At 37.4% G+C, this 19,375-nt stretch overlaps 3 protein-coding genes across 8 annotated transcripts; 1 reads left to right on the forward strand and 2 right to left on the reverse strand.

Moving 5' to 3' along the window:
• Positions 1-1,242: 1,242 nt before the first annotated feature.
• On the reverse strand, positions 1,243-5,414 carry LOC306886972 (uncharacterized protein). 2 transcript variants are annotated; one of them, XM_079444392.1, is made up of 2 exons: positions 4,831-5,414; positions 1,243-3,391 (listed from the first exon to the last, which is right to left on the reverse strand). In XM_079444392.1, exons 1-2 carry the CDS (start codon positions 5,125-5,127, stop codon positions 2,114-2,116), a joined length of 1,575 nt encoding a protein of 524 aa, XP_079300518.1. In that variant the 5' UTR covers positions 5,128-5,414; the 3' UTR covers positions 1,243-2,113. The 2 variants fall into 2 exon arrangements, with proteins under 2 accessions (XP_079300518.1, XP_079300517.1); XM_079444391.1 differs by having other exon boundaries at positions 1,243-3,394; positions 4,831-5,347.
• Positions 5,415-5,529: 115 nt separating this feature from the next.
• Positions 5,530-10,318, reverse strand: LOC306886973 (INO80 complex subunit E-like). 4 transcript variants are annotated; one of them, XM_079444394.1, is made up of 8 exons: positions 9,511-10,318; positions 9,360-9,430; positions 9,216-9,268; positions 9,058-9,130; positions 7,948-8,065; positions 7,590-7,688; positions 7,187-7,395; positions 5,530-5,700 (listed from the first exon to the last, which is right to left on the reverse strand). In XM_079444394.1, exons 1-7 carry the CDS (start codon positions 9,589-9,591, stop codon positions 7,189-7,191), a joined length of 702 nt encoding a protein of 233 aa, XP_079300520.1. In that variant the 5' UTR covers positions 9,592-10,318; the 3' UTR covers positions 5,530-5,700; positions 7,187-7,188. The 4 variants fall into 4 exon arrangements, with proteins under 4 accessions (XP_079300520.1, XP_079300519.1, XP_079300522.1 ...); XM_079444393.1 differs by having other exon boundaries at positions 5,603-5,700; positions 7,927-8,065; positions 9,511-9,986; XM_079444396.1 differs by having other exon boundaries at positions 5,604-5,700; positions 9,360-9,466; positions 9,568-9,970.
• A 1,235-nt stretch (positions 10,319-11,553) lies between these two features.
• LOC306886974 (zinc-binding protein A33-like) lies at positions 11,554-17,477 on the forward strand. Of its 2 annotated transcripts, none has more exons than XM_079444398.1 (6): positions 11,554-11,734; positions 11,970-12,065; positions 12,554-12,787; positions 13,200-13,222; positions 13,343-13,458; positions 14,776-17,477. In XM_079444398.1, the coding sequence occupies exons 1-6, from the start codon at positions 11,669-11,671 to the stop codon at positions 15,336-15,338; spliced, it is 1,098 nt and encodes a 365-aa protein (XP_079300524.1). In that variant the 5' UTR covers positions 11,554-11,668; the 3' UTR covers positions 15,339-17,477. The 2 variants fall into 2 exon arrangements, with proteins under 2 accessions (XP_079300524.1, XP_079300523.1); XM_079444397.1 differs by having other exon boundaries at positions 11,610-11,734; positions 11,964-12,065.
• Positions 17,478-19,375: the final 1,898 nt, after the last annotated feature.

The raw sequence follows: 19,375 nt of genomic DNA on the forward strand, positions 1-19,375 counted from the left end.
AAGCGCTGCCGTAAAGTGATGAAACCGGTCGTAAAGCGCATCCGTCTGACGCAATAAATATGTAATAGGCTACAGTGTCCAATAGAGGCGCTATGAGCTACACACTCAACGTTATGATGTAAGCCACTGGAAATGAGAACTGATGGGCAATGTACAAATTAAACAATGGAAAGTTTGCTTAGTAGTCAATCCAGAAAATAATTGGAAAACAGAATTTGGTACAGATAAAACTGTAAAACTTAATTAATTAGACAGGTTTTTTGATTAATAATAATAATTAAAAAAAATGAATTTGGAAATAAAACGGATTTCATAGGGCCCTATAATTATAATATTTTTTTGTGTGTGTGTGTGGTAATAAAAATGGATTTAAGTGAACAATAGCTTTTAAAATGACTTAAAGTACATATATAATAGCAATTATGCAATAATAATTAGTTCAAATAAAGTATCAAAAGCAAGAAATCATATGGTTTTATTGAACAAAACTGTTAAAATACATGATATCATGTATTATAAACAACAGAGCTAATGTAGATAACGCATTACAACAAAGCCCTGCAGGGGGCGCCGACGGCCACATTACTGTTTAATATTGACCAAGCACCATTTAATTCAAACGTACACTTAATCTTTAATATTTGGTCATTTCTTTAAGGGCAGAAATGCTATAGCCGCTGTAATTACATGAATATGTGGACATCAAACCGTGTAAACACCGAGTGAGGGTTTGAGCTTTTATTTTGAAATCGCGATGTATTCTCCTGAGTTTGTGTAGATTTATAAATGATTTACATTACAAACCTGATGAAATGGCGCGCGTTGCGTTCCCAGATGAACGTTATAATAAACACAAACTCACAACAACATGCAGAGATGAGTTTGAGACGCTCCACATATAAATGTTAACAGTTTCTGTGGAGCTGCTGTGAGACGCACGAACTTAACCTACACGCATGTAAATAATTAAACAGCATATACTGTGTGAACTGCATCGCATTTAATTATTTAATTAAATCATAGCTTTTGTGAATTCACAATTATGCTTAATTATGATTTTTAAATGGGTTTAATGTATCATGCAGCCTTGGAAAATAATCTAATAATGTGGTTTATGGATTCTCGTCCGTGAAATGCGCCACTTCCGGTATTTTGTCGGTTAGTCGACGATTTTAAAAATCAACTAAAATCGACGAATCGCGACAGTCCTAGATTAGACTATAAATGACACAGAGCATGACTCACAGAGAAGAGGTTTTATTGCAGCATATAAACCATGACACAGCAATGTCTTTATATGTCAGATGAAATGAACAACAGTTAACAACAATTACATAATCTTTCTGACACTTAATCTTTCTGACACTTAACAAACATTTCTCAGCACCTTGAAAGAGTTACAAATCACCCTGCACCTTCCTTTTTTCAAAACATTAGGAGGTTTATGTAGGTATTTTAAGGCAGAACGTAAAACAGAGGTTTTATGATTCATAACCACATGCCATATGGTTAATATTCAGTGTACAGCCTGACACTTATAGAGCGCAACTGTCAGGATCCGGAAGTAAAATCCCATTCAGTTTCTCCATAGGGGAACTGATTTTTAACAGCAACTTATAAATCATTAAAGGCAGACCTACTGTGAACTACAAGATTGGTAATCAATGGTATATGATTTTGCTGAAGCTATCAGTCCGAATTATTTCTACTTAAGTTTGAAATGCTCAATTCCAAACTACATTATGATCCTGCAGAAAAATCTTCATCATATGGAGAATTGAAACAACAAATTGCACCAAATCTTCAGCAGCTGTCCACCTCCATGAAACACTGCGAATTACATAATTTGGAAATATATCACATAAAATATGTTAAGTGCACAGTTCTGCACCTTTTCAAATACTGGGTTTCTTTAAGTCAAAGTTTGTAATGTTCACCTACAGTAGTAGATAGTTGGCTTGATTCATGACTTATAACTCCTTAACAAAGCCTTCTCTATGGGAAAAATGAATAGGAAAAATACTTCCGGAACAAAAAAGTGGACAGGCACTAATGCACTATTTGTGGTGTAATATGCAAATAAGGTATCTAACAGGCATATACACATTTAAGCCTATTCACCGACCACTTCAGATTTCAGCAAGTCAGGTGTTTGCAATTCAGATGATTCCCCTGAGCTCCCTCCAAAAGCTTCCTGGACATTTGTTAGTGTAGTGTCCACTGCTCCACATATGATGGACGCTACAATGTTAAGCATGTGGCCCACCCCCTTTCCACTTCTCCAGGTAAGTTTGCCAACCCCACTTCCCACTGTTGACACCTGGTGGCCCATCTCTGAGGATACGACACATAGGTAATCTACCATCTGGTCCAAGACTGACCCGAGAATCATCCTGACGATCCTAAAACCATTCCCCACGGTTCCCGTCATGATTCCCAAGGCATCCGACGCCAGAGTGCCTGTCCCTATGAATCCATCCTGGAAAGCCACAAACAGGTTTTCAGCTAACGGACTGAGGCAGGCATAAGTCGTGCACACGCTTGTTTCTCCTGTCTGGTACAAGGTGTTCAAGATGCATGAAATGCCAGAATACACTCCTGAGACCAAGTTGTTGACCAAAGTGCAGCTGTCACCAGGCACCGAGGCTAGAACAGCCAGATCTTCCTGAAGAATGTAGGTTAGCTGGAAGGGAAAGTTAGTGACTCTGTTTATGATCGGAGAGAAAGGGGCATAAAGGAGATAGATGGTGGAAGACAAAACTTTGAGGAGGACAGACTCTGAGCTCTCTGTCTCATTGGTGCTGTCTTGAATCTCCATGTCTGAGCTCAAAGATGTATAGCTTCTGGCTTCACCATTAACATGCTCCGAAGTCACTGATTCTGATGTTTCTGCTTCCTGAGAGTTGTGTTTGTCAATGTGCTCTTCGATTTGCACATCAGAGTTGGGTGTTTTGATGCCATTCAGTTGCTTTTTCAAGAGAGATGCAAGTTCCTCTTCGTTTTGATGTCCTACTTCACCACAACCTTCTGAAAACAGGCCTGTAACTCCTATTAGCTCCTCCAAAGCCTTAATGCTGAGCACCTTCACGTCCCCCTCCTTCACTAGCCCAACACTGAAACTACTATCTCCATCTGATGCAGCACAACACACTGCTGACCACAACAGTTTCCCCCTGCACTCATTTAAACCACCTAAACCAATCTGCACGTATATTTCTCCACTTGTCTTTGAACACCTTGGTATGATGGAGCTTCGTACAAACTCTGCTGTCAAAGCATCCCATTTAAAGAGAGGGTAGTTGTGATGAGGTGATGGGGTCTCATTGGTGGTTCCTCTGTAAAGAGCTGGGATACCCACAAGGGAATCATCATTGATCTCTTCTTTGGCATCCTGCTGATGGGTTAAAAAAGACAGGTACACTTAATTACTTGTTTAATTGCAAATGTATACATATTGTTTAAGAATTGTTCACCCAAAAATGAAAATTCTGACATTACTCATAGCACCCACCTTAATGTCATTCCAAACCTACATGACTTTTTCTGCAGAATGTAAAATAATATATTTTAAAGAATGTTGAGGTCCAAACAACATTGGACCCCACTGATCTTCACTATATGGAAAACAAAAAAACAAAAACATATCTTCATTTTTGAAAAAGATGTACCATTTTGGAATAACATGAGGGTGTGTAAATAATGACCCTTTACACAACGAATTTGAAATTGCGCGTTTTGTGGCTGATAGAGAAGAATGAGATGTTTGCTTTGAGGTGTGACTGAATGAAATAACATGTTCTGAGTCAGTTTCATGAACAGCCTTGCTAATTAAATGTAGTCAGATAGTCTTAATGGGTTAGTCTGCATTCTGGATAACAACAATCTATCAGTCAATTGCACTTGTCTGTAAGACTGAGCATAATAAAGAAATTAAAAATCCTAAAAAGGTTCTTAAAAATAGATTCTGGGAAGTTGCACCACATGACATTTTACAATTAACCTTGTCTTGTCATAAAAAGGTCCAATTATTTGATATTTTAGGAGATGTTTGACACCCAGGGTCTCCAGGGATACTCTCTATGATGTTATTTCCTGTTTGTTTTCTGCTGGCTGGTTGCACATGACTGATTTTGCAGACATGTTTTCCAATTTGTAATAAGAAATGAAGCAATTTTGTTAAAATCTTTAAAAAAAAAAAAAAAAATTCTATGTAAATATATATATATATATATATATATATATATATATATATATTTAGGTATAAAAAAATACATTAAAAATGCAAATCATTTGAGTGGAAAACAACACTTGCATGAGTAGCATGTTTTAAATCTGTATATAAAAAAAGTAAACCAAACAGATTAATAATAATAATTATGTTCATAAAATACAATAACTTTTAAATTAAAAACATGCCTATCATAGGTGTATCTGAATCAGTGCCAGTGTGCGAACTGCATTATTATTATTTTTTTTAATAAATTAATAGAAATTACAAAAATAAGAATCATGTTGTTTATCCTGCTAAAAATGATTCATGAAATGGTACGATTTTTCTCTTCCGCTTGACTTGACAGCCTTGCACATTTGCATGTCAGCAGAAACTGTAATGAATGTTGTTTAGCAAGACCACCTCTGTGGTCAAAATTTCAGACATCTATAACCTGTACTTAAACTCATTTAGTACTATAGCTCTACCCGCAAGATAATAACAGCCAACTCTTCATTACAACAATGCATTTTTAGCAAATCTATATATGCTCAAATCTTCCTCTGAAGTCTATACAAGCTCCAAGACAGTGACTAAGGGAGAGAAAAACAGTGTCTCACCGTGCTCTGCTCTCCTCTGCCCCATCCATTATTCAAGTCGAGGTGAAGGGCTGTATAGATGATGGTTTGGCAGTTGGCATTATAGAGCGATGCAAAAGGCCGTCCAGTCAGATGTCTGTGACACCTCTGCTCCAAACCCAGCTCAGACAGTGAGTGTGGAGGTGTGCCTCTGAAAAAACACTCTTGACACTGGAGGAACCCTGGATCAAGATCTGTGTGTGTACTTGCCCGGACTACACCACCATTAAACAGCACTGCATAGATGAACACAGCGAGTCTGGGCAGAGCAAACAGCATGGCCGAACTCCTCAGTACAACGAAGCAGAGACTGCAGCTAACAGTGCTACACAAAACAAGCTCCTGCTACTCTCTCTCTCTCTTCGGCTATGCAGAATGAGCCTGAGCACAATCTCACCTTCTTCATCCCTCCCCCTTTCACTCTCTCACTCTTTCATCCATCCCTCCCTTTCTAAATCACACTTTCTGTCTACACCTCGTCTTAGTATTGCTATAATGCACACAAACCAGTACCCACACCTCTCACACGCCTTAATGCCTACCTGTGTGTCTGCATTCCCCAGCATCAACACTACAGAATGCCATTTTTGCAGCTAAAGTCATTTTTATGGCCAAAAGAACATTTTGGCATCATCTACATGGAAAAATGTCTAGTCATAAACTTGGAATTCCACAAATCAGAGGTGGTGCATGAAAACAGGTGCTGGTGTATTGACTCAAACACTACTCAACAAGTACAGATAGAAACACAAGGGAACATTTTAAATATTTAATTAAAAAAAATGAAACATTAAAAATACATTAAACAAGAATGATTTTGAAAAATGTTTTGCTTGCAGTTTCTTTTGGCACCTGTGTGAAGAAAGAAAAATATTTTAATTGCATTAATTTCATATATTTTATTAGAGACATAAAAAATCATGGTAATAAACTGTTAGAGGGACTGTCGTGTCTAGTTCATGTTCAGCTGGTGTGTGTGTGTGTGTGTGTGTGTGTGTGTTGTTGTGTTTTATAATCCCACAGCAACTTGCCTGGACTAGTGTTGATGTGCTCCTGGGTAAAATGGGTGTGGCTCTCTCAATCTCAGGGTGTTTTTCTCTCTTTGTTCTGCTCACTCACTCTCTTTCCCCCCTTCTTATTGTTTAAATGCTGTCGTGCAACTATACATTTATGGCACACTTACCGGGTAATACATTGCAGCTCAGCAGTCTTTAAAGAATAGGCCTATCCAGTATCTACAATGAGTCAGGAGTTTTTTGTAACCCAGTCTGTTATACAACTAAACGCCAACATAACACAGATCTAATTTTCTTAATGACGAATCCTTTTTACTTGGTCAATCTCCAATTTCCCACACAGGATAAATGTAGCACCTACCTGTCTGAATGATCTAATAATATGTTTATGTAAGGTGTGCACAACAGGTTCACAAAACAGGGCTCAACGGTAACAAATATTTTTGGTTGTCCTGCCAACACTTTCACCAGCCCCACCACAAATAAATGATCAATTATTATACTCAGCAATGCATTTGCATATTTGCTAGAAAGAAAATAGTATTTTTATTAAATGTTAAGTTTTCTTTTACATTTTTTCAGATATTTTTTTCTTTACAAAAGGAAACTATTATTATAACTCCATAAATGTATAAACACACTTTTGCTAGAAAGGAATAAAGCAACACGTCTGTAGTTTTCAAGTCATTCTTACCAAGACTTTTAAGTCATTTTTGACATTTAACAAAGCCACATATACACTACTGTTCAAAAGTTTAGGGTAAGATTGTTTTATTTTAAAAAAAATTGAGCAAGGATGTATTTTACATTGTTACAAAAGATTTCTATTTCAAATAAATTTTCTTTTGAACTTGTCTATTAAAATCCTGAAAAAAATCTATCACAGTTTCAAAAAAATATCAACCAGCACAATTGTTTTTAACATTGGCAATAATAAAAAACAATGTTTCTTGAGCACCAACTCAGCATATTAGAAGGAATTTTGAAGGAGCATGTGACACTTAAGACTGGAGTAATGGCTGCTGAAAATTCAGCTTTGCATCACAGAAATAAATTACATTTTATAATATATTAAAATAAAAAAGTTATTTTAATATTTAACAGAATTTCTGTTTTACTGTATCTTTGATCAAATAAATGCAGCTTTGGTGAGTGCAAGATAAAAAAAAAAATTACATTTTGAATTGTAGTGTATGTTAGCCAGCTAGATAACATTATCTTGCCAATCTTATTGTCGAGCCCTGGAAAAGCATCTTGCGTGTATTTTTAATTAAATGAAAGCTCCTGTTAAATGCTCACAGAGGCCTGTATTTGTCTATTACCTTCACTCATTGGGTATGTCAATAACCAGCTCTGCCTCATCACCCTCTCCTCTCTCCTCCTCCCCACAGTCACTCTCTCCTTCACTCTCTCCCTCCTCCTCGGCTGCATCCTCACTCAGCATCTGCTGTGGTACCCAGCTGAATGGCCCACTCGCACCCCCAGCTGCACCACTGCCTGCAGGGTAACTGGATGTGAGTGGGCCAACCACCTGAATAAGAGGGAGAAACAGAGAAATGTCGGTTAGACTACATTTCTAATCACATGTAACTAAAATGTATGAAAAGAAGTGTGTTACTGTAACTGTAAGATTATTACAAGACATGACAAAACAGTGTAGCAATAAAGGCCACATGAATCTAGGCCATTGTGTTTCCAGGGTCAACCTCTCTGTCCCTCTCTCACCTTCCCTGAACCGTCTTTCCTGTGTTTGGCCAGTTTTGTTTTTCTCTCTTTCTTCACTCGCTCAGCAGAGGGAGCCAAATACTCAGGAGGGAAGGGTAACTGCTCACCCAGAATCACACACAGACACACACACACACACACAATGCCACCAAAGAGTAACAGCCATTCCCCCACACACACACACACCCAGAGTGATGCGTGTGTAGTCCATATAAACCAGGTGAGATGATACAAAGAAAAAAAGAGAGAAAATTAATAAAATGACAAATTAACAGGTGACAAAAACAATGTGAGTAACTGAAAAACATGAGTGCAGTATGAGACGTATGGAGCGTACATGGAGGTGTGATGTACTCACAGTGTTGAGATACTGTGCTGGAGCAGATGACTGGAGAGGAACCACACCAGAGCGGGACAGAAGTGAGAGGTGAGGAGATGAGGATGACGGGACGGGAGGAACTCCAGGACTCCTCCTTCTTAAAAACAAATAAATAGATTTATTGAAGACACAGAGCCATAAAAATTCAATACAAAGCACATGTTTTCTTGGAAAAAAGCAAAACAGAAAAGTTGCCACACCTGTCTCAAATGTAATTTAATTTAGCCACAAGCAATATTTCAAACAAATTTGTTATTTTAGTGGAGTATGTATCTTTTTTCTAAAGTGAACTAACATTTTGCATTCATAATTTATTCAAAGCTATTCAGAATTGCATGATCTGTCACTGCCTATGAGTTACTCTGTTCTATGAAATCTTGTGGATATACAATTTTTTGCTTTCTCAAATCTTTTCCAACCAGATGGTTATTTCTATTAAGCAGCATATAACTGGTTGAGAGGTAAACAGGCAGAGTACTACACATTAGCATTTGCACTACAAAAACAATGCAATCTACTATGGCCAAATTCAAAAGCCACACATGCATTAAAATGTTTATTCAACAACCCATTAAAAGTCTCTATACTAGGTCGGTAATATTTATTTTTAATGTTTTTTAAAATAACGATCCAAAATAATCCAAAATAAACGTTTTTGTTTACATAATATATTTGTGTGTACTGTGTATATTTGTAATATAAATACACACACGTGTATTTACATGCATATATTTATATAATTTATATTATAAATACATTTAATACATAAACATAACATATTCTTCTTAAATATATATATGTGCATGTGTATGTATTTGTATATCCATAAAGAATATACACAGCACACACACATATATTATGTAAACAAAAACTTATTTTGGATGCAATTAATCGCGACTTTAATCATTTGCCAGCACCAATTTAAATGTATTTTAAAATGCAATGTATTCCTGTGATAGCAAAGCTGAATTTTCAGCATCATTACTCCAGTCTTCAGTGTCACATGATCCAGAAATCATTCTAATATGCTGATTTTGTGCTCCAGAAAATCTGTCAAAACCACAAAAAATCTACTTGTTGCAAACTCACTTCTTCCCTGCTTCCTTGTCTCTCTCTCTGGCTCCTTCTCCATCACTGTCTGAGGAAACTGTTGCATCAGAGTCTAAAAACAAAAAACACTCTTAGCACACAAAATCCCTTGAAGATTCCTTGAGGTTTTCAGACAATCATTTTCATTAGAGACCTACCGGAAGACTCTTCATCCACCCTTTCATACTGCAACAGTCTGTCCAACAGAAAACTGACACAAACAAAAGTGTTTAATGATGTGCATGTGGGTCAAGCAGGAGGAAAGCATTTGATAACTTTGATAACAAGACTACAGGTTCTACCTTTTGTCTCTAGACACTTTTAATAGTTTCCTCTGAGCTCTTCTCAGCTCCTCCTGAAAACACTCTTGCTCCTGAACAGAAAATGAAGCCAGAGGGTTAACAAGAGTCTGAAATGATAAATAAAATAAATCATTGAAAAACAGATACTCACATATACCAGAAACTTTAATTTGCGTTTTAGATTTTTGTATTTTCTCTTGTAATCTACCTCTACTTCAGCTTGCCCGTTCATTTCTATTACTTAAACGAATATTCACGGTCGTTTTAAAATGGTTTTGCTAATTGATATGGGTTCGAGATCGAAACTGTACTGTTGTCCTCCGAATGTTAATGTCTATGTTTGTCCAGAAAGATCTAAGACACTCAAACAGATTTAAGAAAGTACTGCTGCTCTGCTAGCCATGCTAAAGCTACATATTCAGCAAGCTAAAAAATTAACAAATTATGTATTTGTCGAGTATAGCAAACAAGTTAGAATCCACAAATTAGAGAATGACAATGTAATAATATGTAATATGTCAAACAAAACTACAAGACATTTAACGATGACAATAAACACATAATCCCACGCATGTCATGTACAGTGCAGAATGTGCTCTTTGTTTACTTCCGCTTTCTACGTAATACGCACAGGAAATGGATTTTGGAGTCATTAGTCAATCTTCAACTAGAAATATATTTCTAAACAAATGCTGATTTCAAAGTGAGTATCCTTGAGTTGTTAAGTTTTTTCTCGATCATCCATTGTTAGAGCACATCCCAACAGTATAAAAATAACAACAACATATAAAGATAATAAATGCATCACATTAACAATAAATGCATTAAAATGAATTATATACGCGTAATGAATTCAAGTAAAATGAAAACTAGACTAAAATGTAATTATTTCGCTTCTAAATCAGAGGGTCGGTGTCCACTAGGGGGCTTCAATAACCTTCACATCACATTTCTTTTTTATTTGTACCCCCCCAATACTGTTGATTTTATTGGAGAACACATAGTTAAGTTATTACTTGTTTAAAACAAATATGACATTATAAATACTGATAAATTACTGACACTTCTACTTTCTTTTAGCCCAGTAAAAACTTTTAATTTAACAACGAACAGCTTTGTCATCATTGCAGTAGAATTACCAGGGAAAATATATTGGGCCCCTAGGTCTCAAAGAATAAAAAGTGAGTAACAGAGACACTACCCAATATCATTAAGTTTTAAAACGCTGTAGCTCAAATAATAGAGCATGGCGCTAGCAACGCCAAAGGTCATGGGTTCAATTCCCAGGGAAAGCAAGAGCTGATAAAATGTAAAAACTGTAACTTGAATGCAATGTAAGTCGCTTTGGATAAAAGCGTCTGCTAAATGCATAAATGTATAAAATAGCTTGTGTGATTCGGCCATTCTGAAATGTCTTAAACATGCATTGTATGTGCTGTATGTGACTGTGCTTTAAAAATGATTGCACTCTCCGTTTACTGAGTCTGCATCTCAGCAGTCAGACACTCAGGACAGGTCCATGAATAATACATTGCCTTGGCTGAGCAGTTTTCACAGAGAGAGAGAGAAAGAGAGAGGTGACGTATTCCACAAAGGATTTTTTCTTGTCATACAACTGTGCCCTCGACTATTCCACAGAAATATTCGAAAAATCTTTGCCTGACAGACTGCTCTTTATGAAACATAATCTTCCTCTGTTTGCACATACAACACAGGCACATAATCTCTCTTTCTCTGCTGTTATATATCATTTGTGCATATACACACACAAACAGACAAAATCCTTGTGTCAGACCCCTTACAGAGTGAAATATAAGCCCCTCACCAACCGTACTATCTGTCTTGCTGCCTGTAATAGTCTGCCTCTATTCTCTGACGTTAGCTCTTGTTGCAGACAGAAATAGAATCTCTTCCCTCACTTCCATAAATCGCTCGTGTGGTGCAGTGAGACAGCTGTGGACCCCACAATACCTCCCTTTGCTTTTCTTCTTCTGTGTTGACATGCTATTTTGTAAAGTCAAAGCCATTGCAGATATTATTTGCATTTTTTTTTATGTAACTGATTTAGATCAGTCGAATGTGTTGGTTACCTCCAGTCTCTAAACCAATCAGTCTGTCACCCTCCTTTGATAGATTGCCCTCATATTGCCTTTGTCCTTCCCTCCTCTCTCTCTCTCTCTCTCTCTCTCTCTATCTCTGTCCGAAAGAGTGTTTATACACACCTATCAGTCAGCTTGATTTAACCCCTCTCTCTCACACATGTGAGATACTAGAGTTCTGTCTGCTTTGTTCTGACAAGGAGAACTGGAATGCACACGAATCACGTGAAGGACACAAACAACAACTTTAACAACTCTCTCCTTTGTGCCCAAAAGGTAAGAATACAATGTCACCTTCGTATGTTGTGGCATGGTGAAACACACAGTGTGAACTGTGTTTATTTCTAGAAGGTTCCAAGTGGGAAGAGAGTTTGTGGTATTTGGACTCTTTCTCAAAAGAATAAAAAGAAAATCTGTTGTTTAGGACTATGCAAACCGTTTATAATATAATTAGTGTACTTACTAAGTGAGATTGTTACACTAACTGACTTTGTGCCTGTTTGAGTTTCAGGAGAAGCTTATTCAGGCAATTAAAAAGATCAAACATGAAATTGACGAATGTTATGAGGCTGAGAATGAGGCATTTGTGGACGCACTGGAGGTCGAGGTAATGCCTGATTTACCTTGGTAATATTTATATGTGACTAAAAGAGCATAATGGTCTTTTCTTCACAACATATCTTACTGGCTGACATGGAAAGATAACTCATAAAACAAAAAATATGATGGGGTGATATGGTATGTGATCACCCCTTCCAAAAATATATAGAAGCTTTTTTTTTGTAAATTCTAAACTTTCCTTCAGACCCCCAGCACCATTTTACAGCTTTTTATATGGCCTGTTAAGAAACAGCTGACATTAATATTTAAATAACTCTTGATGCATATCATCTTCTAATTTGGCATTTGGCAAAGGTTCTACAAAACATACAGATCTACAGTATCTAAAACTCCTAATGAACCATTTCTAGTATTAAATTTGAGTAATAATTTCATTAGTAAGCTAATCTCAGCCATTTTTCCAGAGTTATTAGTCTCTCTTCCTTCGTGTTTCCCATTAAGTCAATAATGTCTCCTTTTTCCACTCTTTCACAGAACAGATTTGAAGTGATAGAGCGTGAAATCCGAGCAGAGTTCCAAAACCTCCATCGTTTCCTGGATGAGGAGGAAGAGACGGATCTGGAACGGATAAGGAAGGAAAGGGACAGACGAGTGAAGATTTTAAAAGAGAGAGAGAAAAAGATTGGCATGCAGAGTAGAGATCTAGAGAAAGCCATAGAGACACTGAACTGCAAACTGCGGGAAGATGACAGCCCCAAACTTTTGAAGGTGGATTTCCATTTTAAGTTGTATAAACTAACAGACTAAGCAGTAAAATCTTAAGTGGTGTAGTGACCTTCACTGGGAGAGAAATAATTCCTTATCCTCTATGGATTGTCCAATTAAAAGTTAAAGTTTTCATTTTATTTTATTATTGTGCATTTAATTGTTATGAAATCATCTACTCTGACCACATCAAATATGTAGTGTAAAATACTAACAGGGTTAGTTTCATAAGTCATGCAGTAGACACCCACAGAACATGCTAGATGCCATTTGACACTGTTCAGATCAAGTGCGGAACAATCACATGATTGAAAGTGTGAGGAATCTGAAGAGCTGACTGCTGTAATCAGACAGCGAAACGTGTTTTTAATCTGAACATTCTTGCTCTAAACACTATATTTTTTAATCCATTTAGGAAATCAAAGAGCTTCTGAAAAGGCAAGTGTCTTTTTGATTTATACTTTCTCACTTGGTCTCTAATTCTCATATAATCTTAATCATTGTTGTTACTTTTCTCATTCTGTTAATCTCTGTTCTTGCTCTGTTTATCTTCATTAGATGTGAGGTGAATTTTATTCGTCTTCCGCCAATAGACAGCGAAATTCTCTCTGGTCATTTTGTGGGGCCCATTCAGTACCGGATCTGGAAACACATGAAAACATCCCTCTACCCAAGTACTAAGTCTAAATTTTAAAAAATATTATTTTATTACATACTAAAAAGAAATCTGAACTATTTTAATCCTCACTATAGTGGTGGTGGTGGTTAGGTTCATGCCAGGTGTACTAATCTTTTGAGTCTGTTCATCAAGGATTCAAGTAACTATTTCTGCAGGTTACATTGCCACCAGTTGGTGGCGCAAAAAAAGGATTTGAGTGAGTGAAGTGACATACGGCCAAGTATTCCCATACGCGGAATTCGTGCTCTGCATTAACCCATCCAACGTGCACACACACAGCAGTGAACACACACACGGAGCAGTGGGTAGCCATTTATGCTGCGGCGCCCAGGGAACAGTTGGGGGTTCGGTGCCTTGCTCAAGGGCACCTCAGTCGTGGTATTGAGGGTGGAGAGAGTGCTGTACATTCACTCCCCCCACCTACAATCCCTGCCGGCCCGAGACTCGAACCCGCAACCTTTGGATTACGAGTCTGACTCGCTAACCATTAGGCCACGACTTTGTGTTATGAGACATTAAATTAAGTAATTAAAACATTCCGTGCGTCCAAAATTGCATACTGAGTAGGTACAACATTTGAATTGAACTTTCTTCGCAGCTGTTAAAAAGTGCTCTATTTAGTATGGATTTGAGTATTATTATGAATGAATTTCGGACGTATTATGTCCGCCATGTTGTTACTATCACATGATTAGTGATACACAAATACTTTATTTCGGACAAGTTCATTCAAGTCATTCAAACTCAAATCACTGATTTATTCAGTAAAGGAAGTATACGTTCAGTAGGATGAATGTATGAAATACTTCAAAATGCTCACATAACATGTTATTATGCCAGTCATTGAAAGAAGAAAATCAGTCCATCAAGTTAATTTCAGAAAGAGTACAAGAATATTTAATTTCACAAATAAAACACCACTACTATTAGCCTAGTACTGTAAATCCCTGCTAAAAAAACAATATAGAAATCACATAAATTGTTATGGTTTTATTGGTTATCATGAGACTTGTATTGGTTAATAATGGAAACTGTAATGAACCCTGTGGTTTTCTGCGATTGGTCACCGCTTCTACTGTGGCTTGTTAAAACCATTAAATCTATTGGAATATGTCCCAAAAAAGTTGAAGTTAAAAGTTGATGGTTTGTAATGTTGTGGTGGAAACCATTAGAATTTATTTGATGGTATCTATTGTTTTTCTGCAGGGCTGTAAGGTAAATGTGTATTGTTTGTTACATTAAAAATATTGTACTACAGATTAATGATTAATCTGATGTAAATCAATTCTAAATAACTTATTTGCATATACAGATATATCCACGTTGACTTTTGACCCTGAAACGGCGCATCCCCTCTTAACCCTCTCCGCTGAGAGAACTTCAGTGACTTTCGAGGAAGACAAGGTGCTGCCCAACGAGAATCCAGATGAAAGGAACCCGAAGCGCTTCCACTTCTATTATTGTGTGATGGGTTCAGAGGCCTTCACTCATGGCCGTCATTACTGGGAGGTGGAAGTGAAAGGCAAAACTGCCTGGCGAGTGGGTGTGGCCAGAGCAGACATACCCCGTGGAGAGATGGATTCTTCCTCAACGATAAACGGACTGTGGACACTGTCCCTCAGAAATGGCTCCATCACGGCCTGCACCCATCCAAAGCCCACAAAAGTGCTCTCATACACCCTCCCCATCCGCATCGGCATCTTCCTGAACTGTGATAATGAGGAGGTTTCTTTCTACAATGCTGTCACCATGACACCACTCTTCTCATTCTACATAGGGACTGTTCTAGTGCCGCTCTATCCATTCTACAATCCATGTGACACAGATGAAGGAAAGAACTGCGCTCCTCTTTCCATATTTCATCCATCACTCTGAGAGATTGACAAGGATGTTTGGTTTTACCACTTCCTCTGCTGACACAGTTTGAAACGCTGAATTCTGATCACCTCGAAGCTTGTACGCCTGTAAAGCTAGAGTGGTTTTGTTGTGTAGTTGTGTTTGGCTGATCTATTTAAGTACATGTAACACTAAATAGTGGCTGTATCCCAAATCGCCCCCTATGCCATCATTCACCATCATTCATTACTCCACTAATATACTTCACTGAATATATGTAAGAAATTAAAGGGATAGTTCATCAGCCAAAAATGAAAATTTTGCAAAAGGAAATAATTTACTCACTCTCATGTCGTTCCAAACCTGTGTGAATTTCTGAACGTAAAAGAAGATATTTTGAAGAATGCTGATAATTAAACAGTTGATGGTCCCCATTTACTTCCATAGTATTTCTTTCCCTACTATGGAAGTCAACGGGACCAACAACATTTTGGTTCTTTAACATTCTTCAAAATGTCTTCTTTTGTGTTCAGAAGGATAGGAAGTTATACCGGTTTGAAACGACATGAGGGTGAGTACATGATGACAAAATTTCCATTTTTGGGTGAATTATTCCTTTAAGTGGGCAAATTCAAACTCTGAATGAGCTCGAAGTGCCATTTTCTCTAAGGATATTCTCTAACAGCTAGCTGTTTAGTATACATTGGTTGTCCATTTGTTATTTAGGTGCATTATGGGATTAAGTGAGTACATTCTATAATACATTACATTTTAGACATCATTTCAAATAATGCACCATAAGGGTATGGGGCGATTTGAGACACAGCCAATGAGATTTGCTCTAGTCAGTTTATGTCATCCATTCAGATTTAAAAAGCAACGTTGAGATTAGATTTTTGCAGTGCAATTCTTTATAGAACAATATTTCACTCAGAAATGAAAATTTAGTCATTATTTATGTTTCAAAACTGTATTTGCCATTACTGTTTGATGTCATGATGGTAACGAGACTCTCGAAAACCAGTGAGCTTTGATTTTATTGATGTCTGGCATGCACCATATCAGATTTGAGAGCTGCAGAGGAGGTGAAGATGATTATCAGCAAAAATAGTGCATGACTCACATGGAAAACATTTATAGTGCTTTTTTTGTCCTTTTTGAAACTTGACAGGCTGTGGTCACAGTGAACTATCAATGTGTAAAAATAAAATAAATAGCAAAAGCAATAAAAATGTATTTAAAAAATAAATGAGTTTGGAATGCTGGGTCTTGTCTAATCTCAAAAGCTAAGCAGGGTTTGGCTCGGTTAGTACTTAGATGAGATACTGCCTGGGAATACCAGGTGCTTTATCCTCGGGTGGCATGTTGGCTCAGTGTTAACCTTCACAGCAAGAAGGTCCCTGGTTTGAGTCCCAGCTAAGTCAGGAGGCCTTTCTGTGTGGAGTTTGAATGTTCTGCCTGTGTGGCTTATTTCCGGGTGCTCTGTGATGGACTGACCATCTGTCCAGGGTGTTTCCCTGCCTTTAGCCCAAAAGGCTGGGTGGGCTCCAGCATCTCCATGACCCTACACAGGATATTGTGTTTGGAGAACGGACGGCTGGAGCTTGGAATGACATTAGGGTGAATAAATAATAAAAGAATATTCATTTGGGAGTGAACTATTTCTTTTTATTTTGATATATTTGTATGCAAATAAATAAAATACATGCCATTTATCATGCAAAAAGTTTGAAAGTCACCTTTGTGCATGTATTGTATCGTAATAAGTGTACTTGCACAATAAAATAGAAAGCCATGAAAAAAAAAAAATTGACAGTTAAAAGCGACTGTTTACCATTACTTGTCTATAAATAAGCTAGACAGGTCTGTTGCATGCCAGCTATGTGCTGTTGGAGTGACAAAAAAAAAGAGGGAGGGCCTCACTGCACCCTGCCAGAAACCGGCCGGGGAGAATGGAAGAAAAAGCTAGAGAGACAGATGAGTGACTTTGAATGTGATTGACATGGCCCTCCTGTGACTGTGAGACATTTGCAAAAAGATAGTGCTTTCTGCCCTTGTAGTCAGAGTACCTTTATAACTGCTGCGTCACAGGTGTTAGGAGAAAAAACACACTTTGAAACATTTTAAAATCATTTATTATCATTTCTATGCATGAAATAAAGGAAGTATCACTTCTTTACAAAATGTTTATATGTTGTGTTTGTGCAAAAAGGAAGAACGGGGACTGATAAACTGTAGAGCATCACTCAGGTGGAATAAAGAGAGGAAAAGAGAGGCAGAAACCTCTCATGCACCTGTGGGACACAACTGCACATTGAGTTTACTTAAAACACGCACAACACCACAGGATACTTGGGCTTCTCATACTCTATACATTCTCATTGCTCATTTCCCTCACTTTTGAGAGATAATTCCACACCCATTGAATTCTGAGTATTGATTAAAGGGATAGTTCATCCAAAAAAATGAAAATTGATTTGTTTACTTACCCTCATGTTGTTTCAAACCTGTAAGATTTTCTTCTGTGGAAAGTTTCAATTGTCTTTGTCCATATTATGAAAGTCAGTGGGGTTTAAAAAACTCTAATCTTTATTGACTTTGATTGTATGGACAAAAGAAAATCAGTTTTAGAATGAAATGAGTGTGAGTGAAAAATGAAAGAATTTTCTTTTCTGGATGAACTATCCCTTTAATGCCCTTTAGAATGTTTTCGACCAATCAGGTCTAACCAATGGAATGGAAGGATATAGGGTGACACATAGAATGCAATATTTTCAGTGACATCCATAGCAGGGATGTTTTACACAATGGAATTATCCAATCAGAGACCTGTAGAGCCGTGCAATGAAAATCATGAAAATCAGAGTACTTTTAGACGTTTACAAACTACCTCCTACATATGCATGACCACACTAGCACATACGGACACTATGGGAGCGTAACTCTATAGCATGCAATGACAGACTGCAATGACGATGCGTCGTTACTTCAGTGTCTGAATTTTGTAAAGCGCTATATAAACTGAATTACTATTCCATTTGTGTAGACTTGAGCGCTGACTAAATCAAAGTGACCTGTAACACGGCTATCTTGGTATCAAAACAGATAGAAGTCAGGTATCACAAGACAGCATGGAGTCCGTTCTGATAGAAATCTCGCACTGTGCACTCTCTTAAATTGAATCTGAATTTAATACCACTTAAAAAGGAACAGCAATTACCAGCCAGCCGAGGAGAAAAAGGACAATGCTAATTGCATTGAAATGACAGCTATCCAATGGAGTTTCTTGCTAACACACTGACACACACAAACATACTCACATGCACTTGTACAAACACATACAGGCCTCCTGATGTTGCCAATGATGAATAACGTCTATAATCTCTCTTCATAAATACCAAATTGCACCCACATACGTACAACACAAGCATCAACACACAAAATACAAAAACAGACAGTAATCATGTCATGATACAAGACTAATATCAGTGGCAGTGTCCTGAAGGGTAGCGAATATCTTAAGCACGATAAGACACTGTGATGATTCAGGGAGTGATCAGAAGAAAATTAGATTTTGCCTAGAAACCGGTGTAATGTGCATTACTGGGATGCACTTAAGTGTGACATCATTTGCTGGAGATGAAAGTAAGGGCATGGGAAATCAAGCTCACGCTTAACAGCCAATGGGACTATGCCACACTAGGTTATGCCACACTAGGTTCATAGGTTTTGTATTGTATAAAAAATGATAAACCCCTCCTGTGTCTGCCTGCCTGTGAATCATTATGAGAAACGAAAGAATCTGGAACTTGGAGACCAAACTACAGAACCTCACAATACATACTTCAAAACAAGTTATTATTATGCATGTGTACATGTATCACTGCACATTTTAATACTGATAAAATATTCTTCAATACCGACTCTCTCTCTCTCCAAACAGAGTGTGTGTGTGGGGGGGGGGGGGGCTTAGTAATTTAAAAAAGTTTTACCGCTAAACAAATTAATAACACTTTTGAATTATGTTTTAATATCAGCCCAAACTGCTGCTGTTTTTTTGTTTTGTTTTTTTACAT

Source organism: Barbus barbus (assembly GCF_936440315.1).
Source record: "Barbus barbus genome assembly, chromosome: 21".
Taxonomy (NCBI): Eukaryota; Metazoa; Chordata; class Actinopteri; order Cypriniformes; family Cyprinidae; genus Barbus; species Barbus barbus.